The sequence below is a fragment of the Nothobranchius furzeri genome, chromosome 16 (genome assembly GCF_043380555.1).
Source record: "Nothobranchius furzeri strain GRZ-AD chromosome 16, NfurGRZ-RIMD1, whole genome shotgun sequence".
NCBI classification, from domain to species: Eukaryota; Metazoa; Chordata; class Actinopteri; order Cyprinodontiformes; family Nothobranchiidae; genus Nothobranchius; species Nothobranchius furzeri.
In genome coordinates, this window is record NC_091756.1 from 39,036,826 (window position 1) to 39,056,921 (window position 20,096).

A 20,096-nucleotide genomic window follows, 5' to 3' on the forward strand; every position below is an offset into this window, starting at 1 on the left:
CCCACCTGCCTCTCGTTTCCCAATCACCCAAACTCCCAGCCCTCTTGAATTTAAACCCCTTCAGTTTTGTGTCTCGTGTTGGATCATTGTTTCTGTGTCAGCATGTTTCGTATTCAAGCCTTTAAACCATTCCTGCTTGTCTGCCTGCCTGCCTTTGCACCCGCGTGTGGATCCTGCCTCCGCTTCACTCACCGGCACGCGTCTGACAAAGGGTTTGTAGTTAGCTGGTGAGTCAAGGAGATCCATCAGCTGGGTAGGCTTTCATGAAATCCTAATTCAGCCCACAACCTCCTTCAGGAGTTTTTATCATCATTATTGGAAGTTAAAATGCACTAGAATGCAGGAAACTACAGTACATCTACTCCACTACACTTTTTTTTTTTTTGCGGAACACTCTCTCATGGGGAAGGCTAAGGGAGTAAACCCCAGCAGAAAATGGAGTCCCAAAGGCGGCTTGACCTGTATCATCATCACCTGCAACTCCTGCGGCGCAGCTGAAGCCACGCTGCATTGACTCGGTCTTTCCCATGGATTCAGCTGTGAGGAGAGGGAAGACTGTTGCTGGGGCAACAGCTGGCCCTCATTAAAACCCTTCCCAGGCTCTGTAGCTCCGATGGAGAGGACACTCCAGCGTCATCGCAGGATGATGAGTCAACACGAGGAGACAGATACCGGTTTTACACTCGTCCGATTGGCGAGGGAAACGAGCACCAGGGGTCCCTTTCGATGGTGGGAGAGGTCATCGTGGCTCATTGGACAGCTGCCGCCCGTCTCAAGCTGGGCAGCCCCCATCCAGTTAGGTGCCGTCCCGCCATTAGACTCACAAGAAGCTACACCATCGTCTCCCGAGATGAACGGATACCAACGGACTGTCTGGCGAGGGGAGATTGAGGACTCATTAAGCTGGGGTACCTTTTACAGCTGCACATGTAGCTCAAATCTGCAGGTTGGTGCCACCCTCTGTTGGGGCTTGTCAGGGATCCCTTTCTCCCTAAGCTACAGATAATCAGAGGTTTTAAATTAAACATACATGTAATCAACTGCCTTATTTAAGGAAATTTAACTGGTAGTGTATGAATTCAAGTTTGACGAAAATCATATCTGTTTTATAAGTGAAATGGACAGAATAAAACACTTCAGAGGAGGATGAGCGAAAGAAAATCAGCAGGCTGCAAAGTACCGTGTCATGCTGAGAGTGCTGGCATGAAATCTGAATGATAAATATTGTTTATCCCATCATGAGTGTGTGGATGTTTTGCAGCGTGCGTGTTTCTCTACCCCTCCTCAGTGTGTGTGATACATTCCTTACTGTAGAAAAGCAAATGTGTAGGTACTACAAAAACACACGTGTGCTTTGCACATCCATGATGAACACTGATCTGAAATTAGGCGAGATGGTGAATTAGGGCAGCTGGTGGGTGGTTGTAGCACATGTAGGTCAATCTACGAAGCCACTGACTGTCTAAAGTGATCTTTTGCAACAAAATGGGAAAAATGTGCACGTTTACTGCATTAAACATCAAGGGGTCTTTTAAATGTGAAAGGCATTAAAGTAAAATGTGATTAGACTATTTGATTTCAGTGGTAAAATGAAGATGTGCTTAGTTAACGGCACATAACTGGTAAATTAATCTCACAAGCCTATATTTGTCATTCTGAATTGCCATCATGATCAGTCACATGTTTTACAGGTTCTCAGTTTTTATTAGGTTTTATTAAATCGCTTTAATCCTCTTGGGATGAGACAGCACAGTGAAGGGCTGGTGCTGATCAGTAAAAGGCAGCAGGAGATATCTCAAACTGTTGTACGACTAGAAAAAAATCCCTTTTTATTTGAAAGCAAAATAAGTCACTGCTTAAGAGGTATAACTTTAAACTCCTCTTATGTTGACATGCTGATGAAACCGATCTCTTGAGACAGACACACGAAAGACAAAGAAAAACAAATTAAAGCAGTTTTAGAAGTGGATGTTTTAGTCCTCTAATGGCTCGAGTGTCTAGGAAATTTTAAATCTGCTATGTAAAAACTATAAATGCAAAAAATTCAACATTTTAGACATTTCATAACATAATCAAGACTGATTTGTACTAAACACCTCAGGCAAAAAATATTTCTTTTTTAGAAAATAACTCAGTTTTTGTATTTTTTTCATAAATTACAGCAATGACTTTGAGGATTCAAACTGGCATTTCAAGGGTTAAAAGCCTCAAAATGATTGACATTTTTTAATGTTTGAGCAGGGTTGAAGTTGTTCAACAGATCTATGAAAAAAAGCAAAAAAAAATAATAATAAAAATTAATGCATACATTTTTTATTGCCACTTTTACAAGCAGATGTTTTTGTCCTCTAATGACTCTTTTGTATGAAAATTAAAGTGAAGCCCGAGGGTTAACTGGAAAACTTCTACACTCTGAAAAGAAACACATATATATAGTTGTGTCAATTTAACTGTAAATCACATATATTAACGTACTCCATAATTAAGGTCTTAGTTTTTAAGCTGTTTTTACACCTCTGGGTTAAAGTGGCAACACTTACAAAAACACAATTCATGGTCAAAGCATCAAATTAGAAGCTGCTGTTTCTTTTTATTTATTTATTTATTTTACCTAAAGTCTTCATAGGTTTGGAATCTCATAAGTTAAGGGGATCCTAATAAAATGAAGTCAATTGGATATTGTGCCAAATTAAAGATCCATTAATGGAACCTACATGGACTTGAAGGTTAAAAGGTGCAGTTAGAAATGTTTTTGTGGAGCATTTCTTGCCTCATAGCTTGAAATGCTCTTAGCATAATGATGGTAACCAATTAATTAAATATTTGGTTAAAAAATCATAATATTAACTGCACCTTAAATGTAGAATTTCTGTAAAATCTCATCCAATAGTTTTGAACATCCTGTTCTTCATAATTGTATCATAATCCATCATACTGCCCTCTGATTGTAGCTCTCCACATACCCCTCTGTGTGCACAAATCACACATTCCCAATGAAGCAGTTAAACAGGACGCAAAGCTGGAGCCGGGTTAGATATATTAGCCAGCATACTAAATTGTCACATGGTTACGTCGGTGCGCTACATTAGGAATTTTGGCAGAGGAGGAGCCAAGAACGGGTTGAAAACGTAGAAATAGTTTTCGTTAAGGTTGTGGCTTCACACAAAAATGAGGACGATGATGCATCAGGCTTCTCTGTGACCTCGATGCCCTCACTGTCTGTCTGTTTAAAGCCAGCAAAAAATAAAACAGTGTGCAATAAAAGGCTGTTTTTATAATGGAGATCAGCCACATGCTGCACAGCAGGATCAGAGGCTTGTTCCTACTTTATAAAAAAAAAGATTGTTCACTTTCAAAAGTATTTGTTCAAACCTCATGAGGGCTTTAGCTGCATGTTTTCTAGGAGGAAACCAATCAAAAACAGACAAATATGAGTCATTAAACAGCATTTTCAAGATTAACTTGTTTTTATTAAGAAAGCAGTGAAAGGTACATGTGGTTATTTTTCTTTAACCCTCCCACTGTCTTCATGGGTGACCCTGCCAGGAAAGTTGACCATTGAGCAGGATTGATGGTTTATCCCTTGAGGTCCACGTGGCAGGGGTGAGGAGTGAGCATCAACCCTGCTCAATGGTCAGCTTTCTTGGCGGGGTCACCCATGAAGACAGTGGGAGGGTTAAAGTTGTGTCAATGGATTTAACTTTTCATATATTAATGCTGATAATCATCAATAAATGTGTTTATACAGTATGGTTTTTAAATCGAGGATGCTGGGTCGGCCAGGATTCCCTCATGGAAGTGCTTTTGTGTGTGCATCAATGTGATGCTTTCTTAGTTTCAGAACAGCTAAAAAATGAAAGTGTACTTACTTCATCCAGGCTGGCGTCGCCTTTGTCGCCTCTTGAGAAGTGGCTGGTCAGCTGGTACAACACGGTGCGTCCATGTTTCCTGGCCTCACTGAAGCGAGACCTGCCCTTCCTCCTGCACCTCTCATCTTCTGAAAGTAACACAAAACAGGCAAATAAAAGTAAATCCCCTGAAGAGATCCTTTTATTTTCTCAAATTACTGTTATGCATTTGTTTTTATCAAACTGTATTACGGCAAAAATGAATTTTAAAAACAGAACTGCAGTGATTAGCAGGACTGCAGAGAAAAAAATGAAAGCTGAGTGTTTGCTCATAAACGATGATTAAAGTCAACGTGATGTGGCTTTTATTTTTATTTTTTACCTTCCCTCTTGCTGCTGTGGGGGTCCTTTCCGTAGGTTTCAGTGATGTCTTTGAATGAGAAGAGGAAGAGGACCATTTCCCCCTTTTCATTCTTTATGGGGACAATGTCCAAGAGGCACCAGAAGGCCACTCCTACAGCAAAACCAGAATAACAAATGCAATTTTAGTTTATTTTTCACTTAACTGTTTTTAATGTAATGTACACATTGTGAAGTATCCTGCCACTTTAAATTAGAAACATGTAGTAAACAAACAAAATTCACTCACTCATCTCTTAAATGTGGATTCCTTATCACTAGTTAGTGAAGCTTTAACTGCCTTCCTTACAAGATTGCTGGTATAACAAGTCAGGAAGTGAAGAAGCACCAACCATCCAAGTAGCACAGGCTAGTTAGCTCATTAGTGAAGTGTTCGAGACATAACAGATGTTTCATACTCCTAAAGTGTCCTCAATGTGCTTGTATGTGTTATGCAAAAATATAAGAAAAGGGGAAGAAAAACACTGAAGATGGAAATGTTACTGGTCAGAGACAGTAGTGGTGTGAGTTCTTCATGTTTTAGAGACTCACTAGTGCCTGTTTTTCTGAATTCCAGTATTAATATTTTACTTTATCTGTCATGTTTTTCTAAATCAAGCAAATCATTTAATTACATTCTTCATCCCAGTGACATTCCCTAACTGTGCAATGTCAGAAGCATAAAACTTGAAGATGCTTGTGCTTAGCTTCAGCTTAGATTTGGCTAACCTCCACTGGTTAACACACTTGGAGGATGCAGGTTTGTCTCTGAATGAACATAATCCTGTGCATAACTCATTGAGGCTTTATCACTGCTGCTGTGTGCTCTCCTCTCATGCATGACATGTTCAAGGCTTCCAGAAGGATTAGCAAAAACGTCAACTGGATGGAGTTAAATTTGCTTGTAGAAATGTGTGTTAGGATAAAAGCTGGATGTCAGTGCACAACGTGGAAGTCCTTCCTGCAATACTGATGAGTTGCTACTTAGAATTAAAATGTTCTGTAAAATCTGATCGTTTTGTGTAAATAATCAGAGAAGCATCAGCTCTAAAGAACCACAGCGCTGCTCGGTTTCGTCTTAAAATGCTTCGTTAAAAAAATTATCAAATCAGTGAGCGACCCTGCAAAAATAAATACAACCCAGAACAGTGTGGGTCATTAAGTAAAACCAGAATCTTCATGATATTTCAAATGAGCTGTAATTGACATTTCGATTAAAACCTTCAACTTTTATTGAAAGCACCCACCATTCTTCTTGTAAAAGTGAACCTCAGCCTGGTACTCCTCTCGGCCCTCCAGAGCCTTCTCTATCTGTTGGGCCACGTGGTCGCTGGTGTCAGTCCCATACAGGAAGTGGCAGGTGCAATGCTTCTGCATCACTTCAGTTCTGGTGAAGCCTGTCAGCTCACAGAAACCATCTGAGCAGTAAACAATGGGGTAGCCACGGTGGCCCTGGGCATTACCCAACAGGAAGTTACTGTCTGTGGAGGAGACAGGGGAAGGTGAAGAGGCGTTAGAGATGGAGGGAAACTGACTGGAAATATTTAACTACAAGTCCATTAGTTTGGAAGCCACTGAAAAGCAGTGGCAAACTGATCCATCATATATAAATGTGTATGATACATATGTATGCTGACTTCTGGTACATTCTGCAATTAAAGGTGCAGTATGAGAGATTTTCCCCATTTTGCTTTAAATGCTTGCCACATACCACTAATACCAATTAATTAAATGTTTTGTTAAAATTTAATAATTTTAATACACAATCCTGAAAACAGCTCATCCAATCATTGATCATGTCCCAATCTAACTGACAGGATCATATAACCCATCCATCAAACTGCTCCGCTGAACGTCACTCACGTTCTTGGCTTATTCTAAATTTTTATCTTTGTAATTTTTTTCCTATTTCTTTAAATGTTTTTGTATCTTTTTTATTGTTATTGTTTTTGTGAAGTGCCTTGTGATTGGCAGGCACTAGGAAAATCTATTCTTCTTCTTCTACTTTCTAAAATCTCATTTAAAGATTTGTTCTACATGTTCTGTTTAGAGCCGGGGTATTCAATTCTGATCCTGGAGGACTGGTATACATCACATTTTAGTGATTTCTCTGCTCCAACCCACTTGATTCAGTGGTTGAATCACCTGTGCAGCAACAGGCTCTGCAGAAGCCTGTTGGTCACTTGCTGAATGAAATAAGGTGTGTTGGAACAGTTAAAACTAAAATGATCTGGATACCGGCCCTCCAGGCTTGGAACTGAATACCCCAGGCTTAAAGTTTTGTTTTGTTCTTGTGAAGAAACTTTTAGGTGACAAAGTTTTTGTCTGGGAACAAAATTTACTCTCAACTATCAGCAGTGTGGCTGTGTGTGTGTGTGTGTGTGTGTGTGTGTGTGTGTGTGTGTGTGTGTGTGTGTGTGTGTGTGTGTGTGTGTGTGTGTGCATGCGCATGCACATGCCCTGCAATGAGCAGGCAAAAAGGAGCATTCGGGTCCCCAGACCTTCAGTGGCACTAAGCTCTTGTGATTTTGAAGTTAAAAGTAAACCAAAGAAGCTAAAACTGCTTCGTTTTTATTTATTTATTTATTTATTTATTTTTACCATAAAATCAACACACTATCTTAGCTAGCATGCTAAATTTGGGGGTGTGGGGTGTGAAAGGTTTTGGTTTCGGGTTGGATCTGTAAGTTTCTACCTTAACAGCAGTTCAGCTAGCTCTGTCAACAGAACAGTGTGCCTCATGTTTGGACATGAGTTCGTCGCAAGCAGATGTTGTACCATTTTCTGCAACCATCAGATTCAGCGACTTTAGGGGGGAGTATGAAAAAGGGGGTCGGACATTTGAATTGTTAATTTGATTTTTCTAAATGTAACTTGCTGGAACTGCTATTTTTAAGAACGTGCACTGCACCTTTAAATCAACGTCAGTATCTTGTCATTTTAGTGTCAATATTTCTGCAGTGAAAGTAAACATCACCCCAAGTGTAGAATCGTTTTTAGTTTGCAGCGGGCAGGTTGGTGACAGCAGGTGAAAGAATCTGTCTTGAATTCAACATAATTTTCAAAAGAAAACAGCTGAACGGGGTTTTTACTAAAGCACAAATTAGTTGTCAAGTGGCTTGTGAGATTCTTTAGGTGATGTGAGGATATGATTCTAACATCTAGTTGTGGATTGTGTGTAAAATGGTGAGCAGGCATTCACAGGTGCATGTTAAACTGCACTTGCTGATAAATTGCCTCTAGCTTTTTGGCTCTGCTGTTTTCTTGCCTTCAGCACCACGGACAGTTCTCATTACTGAGCCGTGTCTGCAGCGCAGCACCGATCCATCGTTATGGGACATCATCCCAGTTTCTCCAGGCTGCAGCACTCAGGTTTTATATTTGTTCTAGATACCTTCATACATTCATCTAGCTGATATGTGGAATGTGGTGACACACACTCCCTCGGTTTGTCAGAAGCATGTGACCTTGATGAGCTGAAGCAGAATGTTGCTGGGGTGAAGCCTTTTTTTTGAGACAAATATTTTGTTCATCTTTACACCAAAGTTAAAATTGTCATATAGAAAAATACATTTGGAAATCAAATATTTAGAACAATATTCCACTTCAGCTTTAATATTTCAAATGACAAGAATGCCAATTAGAATAGAAGTCACATTCTTTTGGGTTTTCTGCAAGGCAAAACAATGAAACATTTCTCAGCCTTGTTTCTTTTCATTTGGAATTTAATTTGTAAAATCTTCATCCTAGAAATGAACGTACTGCAAAGGTACATTTTTGTTCAAATTGTTGACTTTCACATCAGGTTGGAGCTTTCTGTCATGGATCTGTTTCCCCGACCTCCACTCCACGTGTAATCACCCCAAAACTCCTCCACCTCAGACCCAAACCAGCCCCAGAACTCCATTAGCCAGCCTCCATCACACTCATCATTCCCCTCAGAACAAACCAGCTTCTGGACTCCACTACCCAGCACGCTCCACACCAGCCTGGGAGTAGATCAGAAAAGTACTCGACTACTGCCCGGGGCTCAATCATTGTTCCAGCTGAACTTGTTCCAACCAACTCTCTAGAACTTTGTCCAGAGTCTTTCAGACCAGCCAGTCAGTTTTAACCGTGTGCTGCAAGATAGATTCTCACGATATTTGGAGTTTTCCAAACTCAGGAGAATCCAAAATGTGTAGACTCGACACGGGGCAGGGCTACATAGAGATCTGGCTGCTGCCAGGTTAAGTCAATTTTCCTGAACTGTCGACTTTCTGTAGGGCCCTTGTCATTATTCTGGATCCACCACTCTTGTTTCCTTTCGAGCTATGTACCATGGTTTCTATAAGAACCCAGTGCCAGTCACTCATTGCTTAGATCATAACACCTTGCTACACCCAAACTGACGCTTCTTTTCAGCTCAGTCCTAGCCAGATCCCAACACTTTCATCCTTTTCTTCCTAAACACAAGCAGCTTGTTGAAATGAAACAACTGTGCAGACATGATGAAGTCCATTCATGACGTGCATTTTGGTAGGTGCAATTAGGAGGTTGTTTAGAACTTCTGCAGAGTTTTGAAGTTTTGACTGAGCTGTTCACAGCCCAGAGCTGCTTTTGGTTAACTCTTCTTTTTCAGGTATGGCAACAACAAATAAAATTAAATTGCCCCCTTTGAAGCTTAAGTCATGATCACATTTTCACTCCAAGGCGGCATGGTGGCACAGTTGGTACCACTGTTGCCTTGCAGTTTGTTGCAGGTTTGAACCCCTGCTGTGATGTTTCTGTATGGAGTTAGCAAACATGGATTTTCTCTGGTATTTTCCCCCACAGACTGAAAACACGCTTGCTAGGATGACTGATGACTCTCTAGATGAGAGCGATTGAGTGGTTGTCAGTCTCATTTGTCTCAAAGTGTGTGTCCCTGTGATAGACCGGAGACCTGGTTGTCCCCCCCCCCCCCCCCCCCCCCCTCTCACCTACTGACTGCTGGAGACAGACGTCAGCTCCCTGTGGCCTTATACTGAAGAATGAGTGGTTTAACCCTCTGGAGGCAGGCGTTGAAGATTTGCAACATTAAAACCTACCTACCTGGTTATGCCACATACGTATTTCATGAGCATTTTTTAACTCAGATGTACCCTGAAGGACTTAGTTGTTCATCCTTTTATCAAAACTTATTTTGAGCCTGAGTGGTTTAAGAGATGAATGGGTGATTTCTACCCTTTGAACAGTTGCTGCATGTGGCTTTGATTCATAGAGTGATTAATCAAGGCAGTGTTTAAGCTTTTTCCAGAGTTTTTTTCATGTAGTTTTTATTTCTTTAGCAGTTTAAAATAATGAACCAGTTCAACAATGAGAGTTTTTTGGTAAACAATGACTTTCAAAGACATGATGTTTCTGGGCTCTTGCTTTCAAAGTAACCGAAAAACGGAAGAATAAACCTCACCTTGATAACTGATGCTTTTGATTCAAATACTTAATTGCACATGTAAGAATTAAACGTGCTTTTGGTTTCAATTTCACAATTATAGGATGAAATTCTGGTTTTCTTTGAGGTTTAACTGAAAAACCAGAGAGGAGAGGCGTTTCTAAATGCCAGGAGAGACTGATGACTCAGAATTATCCCGATTCTGCTCAGAACAAGTCTAAAAAGAAAAAGAATTAAACAGCTGCTACTGTGCTTTCAGTGATCCAGCCCTGTAATTGGCTGGGCTGAGGAGAAAGCAGTCCACAGGGGCTGTTTTTCATGAGCTGTGACAACCTTTCTTGGGTGTGCAGTGAGAGACAACTAAACTGTCAGTATGGAATTATAGAAAAAGACAGGCATTAGTCAGATCCATCAACAGCCAGAGGAGCATTATGCTTATGTTGTGGTTTTTCCATTACCCAGACTTCGACATGAGGAAACTGTTCGTTTCTGCTCTTTAGTGTTCTGCACATCTTTAAAAATATAGATTTCCAAAAAAGAAACTTTATGAAGCTTTTTCTAGAATGAAGTCATGACCCTATTAAAAAAGAGCTCAAGAACTTTGCCTCCACACATCTTTAGGGTAAATTGTCCCAAAAATGTGACTCTATGAGAAATGTTCTCCTGTTAAAAGAGAAAAGAAGTGTCCTGTTTTTATGTTCCATAAATTCCTGACACTGTGGCTCTGTGAGCCAGCAAGACCTGCAGAGCGACCACATCTATCTCCAGCTTATATAATATTTACCTAAGAATAGGTATCTCTACTCAGCAAGTTAAACTGGTTCTTTAAACAGGTCAAATGCATGTGTAGTCATAAATCACTTTGTAACTGCTTTAACAGCAAAGAAGGAGAAAAAAACTTTTATGCTGCTTAAGTTTGCTAAGTTTCAATTCATCAGACATGCGTTCCAATAAGAGTCAACAACACGTGCACTGGGCCAAAAAAGTATTTAGTCAGCCTCCATTTGTGAAAGTTCTCCCACTTGAAAAGAAGAGAGAGGCCTGTGATTTTCATCATAATTAGACCATATGAGAGGCAAAATGAAGAAAAAAAATCCAGAAATTGTCTGATTTTTAAAGAATTTTTTTTGTAAATTATGGTGGAAGATGACCACAGCTGTTATTGTGACCCTTGAATTTTACATATTAACCTTGTTGTTGGACGTAGGCAGCTTTGGGTGTCTAAAATCGGTGTCTAACTTACCATTTTTAACCCTCCCACTGTCTTTATGGGTGACCCCGTGAGGAAAGTTGACCATTGAGCAGGATTGGTGGTTTATCCCTTGAGGTCCACGTGGCAGGGGTGAGGTGGTGCTCACTCCTCATCCCTACCACATGGACCCAAGGGATAAACCATCAATCCTGCTCAATGGTCAACTTTCCTTGTGGGGTCACCCATAAAGACAATGGGAGGGTTATGCAAAATTTTAGAAAAGTTGGTTTTAAATTAACTAAATGATTTTATTAACACTCATAATGTCCTAGAGAAATTTCAGTCTGGTTTTAAGGTGAACCACAGCACAGAGATGGCCATTTAGAAAATTTTAAATTATTTTAGATTGAATTATGATAAACGGAAGGCGACTGTGTTGGTTCTACTGGATCTGAGTGCTGCCTTCAGTACAGTAAAGCACACCATTCTTTTAACTCATTTAAAACAGATCGTCCTCTCTGGTGCTGTCCACAGATGGTTAACATCCTACCTCACAGACAGGACTTTTATGGTGAGTTTGGATAACTGTTCCTCGAGGGTCCATGGGATTACATGTGGTGTGCCCCAGGGTTCAATTTTAGGCCCAGTGCTTTTTAACCTTCATATGCTCCCTCTTGGCAGTGTCATTAGGAGACATGGAGTCAATTTTCACAGTTATGCTGATGATACACTGTTGTATATCTCTGTGTCTCCTTATGACGCTCAGCCAATGGACGCACTTTTTAACTGCATTTTAGACATTAAATCCTGGATGGCAAAGGACTTTCTCCAGCTCAACCAGGACAAAACTGAAGTTTTAGTCATTGGTCCTGAGGCCCAGAGAAAGAAAATTTTACCTTTGGCAAGGCAAAACACAAAACCCAATAAGGGAGAGACAGCTCACTGATCAGAGCATCTCTCAGCTTAACATCAGGTCACTAACAGCTTAGCTTACGGTTGTTCCAACCCAACACAAATGCCAAGTCAAGGCACCAAAACACAGACCCAGCAAGGGAGATGCAGCTCACTGTTCAAAGCAGCTCTCCTGTTAGCTTCAGGGTGCTAACAGCTTAGCTTACAGTTTTTCCACCCACACAATTTACAGAGCCAAGACAAAACACAGACCCAGCAAGAGACAGCTCACTGTTCAAAGCAGATATATATATATATATATATATATATATATATATATATATATATATATATATATATATATATATATATATATATATATAATTTTATATTTTTTGTAGTGAGCAATAAAGTTTAATTTTGACCAAATTCTGCTTTAGCATGCTTATTTTGCCTCTGACTTCATAAAGAAGCAATTCAATCCCCATGTGAACCACTTTATGAGCACTCTGAGTCTGTCCATGTGTCATTGTGACAGTGCCTCAACTCTAGGGCTGTAATCCTCTCAGGGATATTGCTTAGAGTGTTCGCTCAGCTGCCGCGGCTCCCTTAATTACACATCTGTGCTGACTCCCAAAAACTGTAATCTGACAATATAAGACTGCATGCTAATGCTAGCAACAACACAGAGGCCGCATCATAACAGTGTGATGCAGGAATGAAGCTCATGATGCTTGGCCATTTGGATTTGAATCCTGCAAAAGTTGAAACAAGTGCAGCCATGTAGTGTTTTTTTTCCCCATCTGAACAAGTGCTTCACAAAGCCTCACACCCACACATACCTAAATCCACACACCGGTGGAGGAGGAGCTGCTGTGAAAGGTGGAGGAGACCTGCAGTTTAAAAGCAGATTTATTTCAGCATTTTGCTCAATAAAACCCCCAACATGCACCTGGGGACTCAACCTTGAGAACGCTCAAGTATCATCTGAGGACTTTTCCCTTTTCCGATGTTTCAGTGAAACTAAATGCTGATGGCGTTAAAGAAACATAAAGGTCTCCAGTCAAATGTGTTTCTGCAGCTGCATTTTCAGATCAGTTCTTGGATAACTAAGAGCTCCGTAACGTTCAGTCTGAAAGTACTCCTCCTCTCCCTTTTGGTTGGTTTTACTGGCCAAGTTTAGGAGAAAATAAACCCGCTTCTTATCTTTGCCTGCAGCTGCAATGTGCTCACGCTGCCCCACAGCATGAGAATTGTTGTCAGTATGAAAATGCTGTCAGGTAGGTCATGTAAGCAAGTCTGGGGAGGTGAGAATGGATGTAAAAGGAGAACAAACATGTCATCTGTAACTTACAACATAGAGAATGTGCCAGTGCAATTCTGGGAACTGTGGGTTTCATGCTAGGAAGCAACAAAAAGAGTAAACACTGAGCATCGTGACCTTTGACTTCTGAGAAATTCCCTTCAGAGATCATGAAACAAAAGCCTATAAAACCTACAATCACAGATCTCATTACATCAACACAGAAAGCACAAGCCTGCAGGGCAGGGCTGGTAGTTACATGATTCATTTGTGCAATTTTCTCCCTCCAGGTTGTATTAAATTAAAATCAACTCCAAATTGCTTTGTTTTCATGAGTGTTGAGGTCAAACGGTATCAAGTCTATACTTTGGATCCTGAGGAACCCTAACCTAGTGACGCACACAGGAAGTGTTATACATGATGACAGCCTGAAGAAAACGCAACTGGTAAAACGGCTCAATAGATGATTAATATGAGATAGATGTCATGATTTTAGAAACAAATCATTACAGAGAAGAGTATAGACAATCAGCGAAATTATGACGCTTCTTCTGGATTTATAATGGCAACATCAAGAAGTAAGTGATTCAAGGTTTAACAAAACTTCTGTGTTAATTAGATTAAACATAGCTTTACATTAATCTTTCATTGTATAAAACAAATCATTACTAATAATACAGCATATAGCAGTTATCTGACAGCCATTTTTATTATAAACCTTTATGTGTTGACTTTTTAAAATCACATTTATCTGGTTGCTGTTTATCCCCATTAAGTGTTCAGTTTCATGCCCCTAGAAATGTAACATAAGTTCATTTTGATGTTACAAATTCTTATTTACACATGCTTTAAAGGAGTTGATTACACATTTAATCAATTTTGCAGTGGTCTCTAGAATGCATGAATGCCTTTCAGGCAGAACTCAGGGCATAAAATAGCCCACAAACCCCTGTTTTAGCAGGCCAGGTCTGCAACATCAAAGCTGAGCTTAAGACGGCAGGATTTTGAGTTTTATTTTGTGATATTTGGACATCTTGCCCCAGATTGGATAACAGCAACATGACTCCACTGACTTGCATTATGGGTGTTTTATCTCCGCAAATAACACAAGCCTGTAGAACTTCTGTTATCAGGTGAAGTTGCTAACGCTAACCATTGCTAATGCTAACAGTTAGATTAAACTAGCCGAGACATCCGCTGCCGTTTCCTGGACGCTAAACCAACATCAGTCTTCCCTGTCATGAGTCAAGATGGGTGAGTCTATGAATGCTAATGCACAGCGTGACGAAGATCTGTCAGGGTTTTCAAATCCTAGAGTTTCACCGTCTATTTTCTATCAGAAGCTAATGCAGGAGATAGGTGTAGGAGACTGTTTTCATGTTCAGCCTGCATAAAAAAACTCAGAGTGATTGATTATATTCAAAAATACATTTAAAATGTTTTTTCAGTAAACCACACCTTTAACTTTAAAGTGTGCACCTGCATTCACAGAAAACACACTGTCTAGTGTCATTTCAACATTCAATAAGGATGAAGATCAAGAAGATTAATAAATACCAACTTTAACCACTACTGTTAGACAATAGCTTCTACCTGTTGCAGGCTGAAGCCTCTGAACTGAACACAGACTGCATCTGCATTGCTCACAAAGGGTGCTTGTTCTAAGACAGGCCCGCCTAAAACAAGAGACCAGCTGCTGTCTAAAAGTCCTTGATTACAAAGCAGGCTCAAGTGTTTTCCCTTTGGTGGACCATCTTTTTTTTTCTAAAACACCAAATTGTTCAAGCATCATCCATGTCAAGTGGCGGGACCCTGTCACCCAGGCAACAGGAAGGAAGCTATTTTGAGCTTTGGGCTCCATGCCACTCCTCGAGGAGCCACAGCCTTGTGGTGGCTTCAAGAAAGGCAGAAAGTGCACTGCTGCTGCCAGTCTTCGTTTGACTTACATTGTCGATTCAGCCCAGATTGAAGTATTTGATTATTTTGTTTCAAACATGCAGGGGAAGTATAAACACCGTGCTACTTAGTGCTAGGCAAGAAAGATGAGATATGCCTGTCGTTTGTAGCTTTTGGAAGCTCATTTCCAGAGCTTCATAAACTAGAGCTGCAGGACTGAAATGCCACAAGATGTGAATAAGGAAGAGTCCTTGACACTTTAGTACTCTGAATAGCTCAGCATGTTTCCAGACATTAACATCAACCGTGATTTAAAGGCACTGGAAGCAGGGTTTAGTTTAATAAAAGATCGGAAGCTATTTTTGGTCAGTTCAGGGTACTAATGAATATGAAACAGTGCTACACATTAGGAAAAACACCAAACCCAGAAGATATTTTGCTCATTAGCATTAAGAGATCAAGCAAGAGATTCAGTCAGAGAGCAGCGCTCCACTGCATGCAGGGAGTCCCTGTCCAGCTCAAGGACTCTTCAGAAACACGGGGGCACGACCCCTCGTCTTCTAGCTCGTCTCTGCAGGAGCCCAAACTTGTGCACACATCAGCTACACCATTCCTCATGTGTCAGAGTGCCTTGAGATTTTTAGACCACTCATCAGAATGCACAGCTCATATGTCGTGCCTATCTCCAGCGGTCAATGGGCAATCAGGCGGGTACACCCTGGACAGAGAGCCAGTCCATCGCAGGGCAACACAGAGACACACAGCACAAACAATCACACACACACACACACACACACACACACACACACACACACACACACACACACACACACACACACACACACACACACACCTAAAGACAATTTAGAGAGACCAATTAACCTAACAGTCATGTTTTTGGACTGAGGGAGGAAGTCAGAGTACCCGGAGAGAACCCACGCATGCACAGGGAGAACATGCAAACTCCATGCAGAAAGATCCCAGGCTGGGAAGCGAAACCCAGGACCTTCTTGCTGCAAGGCAACAGCTCTAACCACTGTGCAGCCCAAGTTGTATTCAATTCAATTCTATTCTATTCTATTCCACTCATGTGCAGGGCTGGAATGGCGGGTGGAGAAAAGGGAGACTAACCCCCTTTGACAAAGACCTGCATGCCTCCAAAGGAAGCAAAACGTGTTTGTCATGATTGTACAATTTCTAATAAACCTTAATATTCAGCCATGGGCAAATCGTTTCCATTTATGTCTCCTATTGCTGACCCTGCTGCTCTCTGAATACAAGTGCTCCTCCTATTAATACACATATTCTGTTATTTTCAAATTAGAAAACCTCTAAAGAGCTAAAGCTGCTTTTTCAGCGCTGAAACAGTTTTGTAAGAGACATACATGACTCAGTCATAGGGGGTTTGCAGGTAAAACCTTAAAAAAAATTGAATATAGTCAATTATATCAGTAATTCAACTTAAAGGTTAAACTAATATATGAGACAGACTCATTTTATACAAAGCCAGATATTTCAGCCTTTATTTGTTATAACTGTGATGATTATGGCTTGCAGCTGACAAAAACCCCACATTTAAAATCTCAGACAATTAGATTATTGTGAAAAGGTTCAATATTCTAGACTCAAAGTGTCACGCTCTAATCAGCCAATGAATCCAGAACACCTGCAAAGGGTTCCTGAGCCTTTAGATGGTCTCTCAGTCTACGATAATTAACTGACATTAATTAACTTTGGCACTAGATTCAGATTTTTCCAGTTTCACTTGTGCCTGTTTAGGCTGTTGCTGTCACCTGAACAGGAAGTAGAATTCAACACTGAGTATTTATCTTCTATTTGACACTTGTCCAGTGAATTCCTGGTAAACTATTGAGAGCTCTGAGGGAGCAGATCTACTGTAAATGATGACACTTTCTGTATTATGTGAGTTTGTTTCCACACCCTAGATACACTCTGGCCCATAGTCACTGTACAAGTTCTTCTGAAAAGCAGATTTTGTTCTCAGAATCACTACGAGAGAGACTTTAATTCAGGCTGCTGCAACCACCTGAGGGAGTACAAGCTGAATCGTCACACGAACAAACACAAACCTCCCCACAGCGTGTGTTTACAGTAAGCCGCAGGCTCCCAGAGGACGCACAAGGTACAAAACAAGATCCAAAATGCAAGCAGAAATGACAGTGCTGCCTAAAGGCTGCAGTGGCTTTTTAAAACAAAATGGTTGAAACAACTGTTAATGCTTTGTGAAGGGCATCGCTTGACTTTGTATCACAATAAAAGATCCAAAACCCTAAAACACAGACCAAGAACGAAGACATGGAGTAGCTGGCAATCAGTGAGCCACAAAAAATGTCTTTTTAACATAAAAACACCAAAATCAGCTGAATTATTTCTGTTTTCTTTTACTTAATTCAACAGCAGGTTGTCTGTAAGCCGATCTAAAAGCTTTGTACTTACGGGTGCCATCAAAGCGTGTGGCGATGGTGTCCAGAAAGGTGTTCTGTGGGGCCAGGAGGCCCTTCATCACAGGCATCTTCACCCAGATGTGGGACAGCCAACAGCTGGCTGGATGTCACACCATCTCAGGTGCTCCGCAGGTGTCTTGTTGGATGTCTCAGCAGGTGCAGTAGACTTTCAGGGGGATGATCCTGTGCTGGACGTAGGAGCACATGTTTACAGAGACAGAAGCCAACTTTCTTCAAAGTGACGCCTCTCTGCAAGACAGCAGAGCATCCTAATATCGTCCACTCCGAAATTTCAGAGGTTCAGTGGAACAGAAGAAGTGGGAAGATCAGTCCCAGGTGTTGCCAAGCTGCAGTTTTCCGTTGAGCAGTTGTGATCCTGCTGTGCCTCGCTTTTAACAGAGGACCACTGGCGTGTGTCCCCGTCTGTAACATCCCTCAGCCCAGTGATCTGTGAGGATGCTGTGGCAGAGTAGTTACATCTTCTTGAGCTCTCTCCCCTCCTCATCCGCTCCTGTGCATCGCCAGCCAATGAGACGTTGGTATCCTCTGTGGGGACCTGCTCTTGTCTGAGGTGGGGGTATAGGGACGGAGAGAGACGAAGCAGGGAGAGGTGCGTGAAAAGGAGGAGGCAGAGTTCTTTCATGGAGCATCTGACAGCACCATTACACCCCGCGATGCCACTATCAGCCGACAGCTTTTGTGTGCTGGTCTGCAAATCAGGGAAAGACGGATTGCCTCCATGGAAAGCTATTGTACCAAGTTGGACCGAGAATCATTGCGCTGGTATGCCATGGGGAGTCTTGCTTTTTGTGTCTTATGTCTGTGACAAAGTTGGATGATTTCACGAGGCTGCTCAGCATTGCCCTGTCGCGTACAGAGGCAGAATTAAAGCTGTGAGATAAAGAGTGGATTTAAGGGATAAGTCTGAAGATGCTTCCACAAGGACTTAGCTCACCAAACATCACTTTGACACGAGCAAACAGCAGAACAAACACTTGTAGGCACTGGAGAAGCTCATCGGTAACACACTCGTAATCTCATTAAAGTTACTGTTATCAGGGAAAGATGACCCTGGGTAAAGTCAGTTAATCTGATTGTCATTAAATATTAATTATGATGAATATTTCATTGTTTAAAAATATGTTTTATTTAGAAATATTTAACACGATGATCAATGAACCTGAGTCAGGTAAAAGCAGAACCACACAATATCAGAACAAGTAGAAAAAGCTTCAGAGGGAGTAAAACCACACTAGAAATATTTTTATTTTTTAATTTTCTTCCAGAAACTCCAGCATTAGATGTGTCAGCCCTATAGAGACACACTTGCTGGTGTGTTTACTTAAACATGGTTATTTTTTCAGAAAAAAGGGCAGAATGGCAGAATGCCAGAGAGGCTAAATATTTTTGTAGGGATTTAAAGATGATGAGAGCGTTATTACGTAAGTCAGGATCAGCTTTGATTATATGATTTATATGGAGTTTTAAGGGTCGAACCAACAAAGACAGAGCTTCATCAAGAAATCAAAACCCTGAAACAAATCTCAGAGCAACCTAAAAGCAGGACTTTGATCGACTGTGACGTTCTTCTGACTAAAATAAACCTACTTTTCCTGATCTTGACAACAACTAACCACTGAAAGTTATAAAAAGGCTCCAACGAGCATGATCTGAAGTAACCCAGAATTGTGTTTTACGTTCCCTTAAATGTTGCTTTGCTACTTTAAAGTGGCACTAGTACTAGAAAGGGGCAAACATCACACTCATCATTCATGAAAAGTAGGTACAAAGTTAAAATTAGTCACACTTTCACGCATGATATACCTCATTATTTACTAAAACATCAACATTCAGTCTCTAAATGTGCTGCAGTTGACACACACCTTCGTTCTCTCTGTGTTCCAGCCACAGCTCAACTCTTTCCTGATTTCCTGCAGGGCACATTTGATTTGGAAGATGAAGAATGTCTTGAAGAAGAAGACGGGGAAGAATAAAACCAGGATGTGATGCATCAGATGAGACAACATAGTCTTTGCTGTCAAAACCAGGGCAGAACAGCAGCACAAAGGTCAAACATGGGCTGTTAATGACCCTGAGGATGATGAAAGGGTTAACGAACAAACTCAGACAAACCCAAATGCATGAAGAAAACAATCAGACAAACAATCAGAAACGCAAGGTGTTTTCCTGCTTTATACGGTTAAAACAAATGAAACATAAAATGAAGCCTTCAGAAAATTTTGAGAGAAAAGGGTAAAAGTGGAAGACCATCCTGCAGGCTGTTAGAGAAGTGTTCCCCCCTCGAGGATCTGGTTCAGGCTTTGGCAGACGTTCACTGCTTTCTATTTTTAATGACCTCTCATTGTCTCGTCTTCTTGTACTTCGTCTGTCTCTGCTTGTCTCTAATAAAGAGGCTTATGCATTAAACATGCTCACTATCAATTCTGCAGTCTAATATGACTGAGTGATGATGCTCAAAGGGTCAGGTGAAATGTGATCCCAACTACAACAACCATAAATCCCAGCTCTTTAAGAAGACACTATGAAAAAAAAGCCGCATTTATCAACTTAGTTTTCAACGAAACTCATCTGCATTAATCCTGAGAGCTGAAGCAGCTCTGTGGCTGATTTAATTCAGCCAGCAGTCACCATCCTTCCTTTGAATTAAACAGCAAACTCATTGAGGAAT

The 20,096-nt window shown here is 40.9% G+C and overlaps 1 protein-coding gene across 1 annotated transcript in view; it reads right to left on the reverse strand.

Annotated features, from left to right (window-relative positions):
- kcnh4b (potassium voltage-gated channel, subfamily H (eag-related), member 4b) overlaps positions 1-17,991 on the reverse strand; it is an 80,328-nt gene extending 62,337 nt beyond the window's left edge. The window contains exons 1-4 of the mRNA XM_015963078.3: positions 17,400-17,991; positions 5,495-5,728; positions 4,231-4,362; positions 3,870-3,997 (exon numbers count right to left, since the gene is read on the reverse strand). Of these exons, the coding sequence (XP_015818564.3) occupies positions 3,870-3,997; positions 4,231-4,362; positions 5,495-5,728; positions 17,400-17,475 (570 nt within the window). The 5' untranslated portion in view covers positions 17,476-17,991. The remainder of the gene's footprint in view (positions 1-3,869; positions 3,998-4,230; positions 4,363-5,494; positions 5,729-17,399) is intronic.
- Between the last annotated feature and the right edge of the window lie 2,105 nt (positions 17,992-20,096).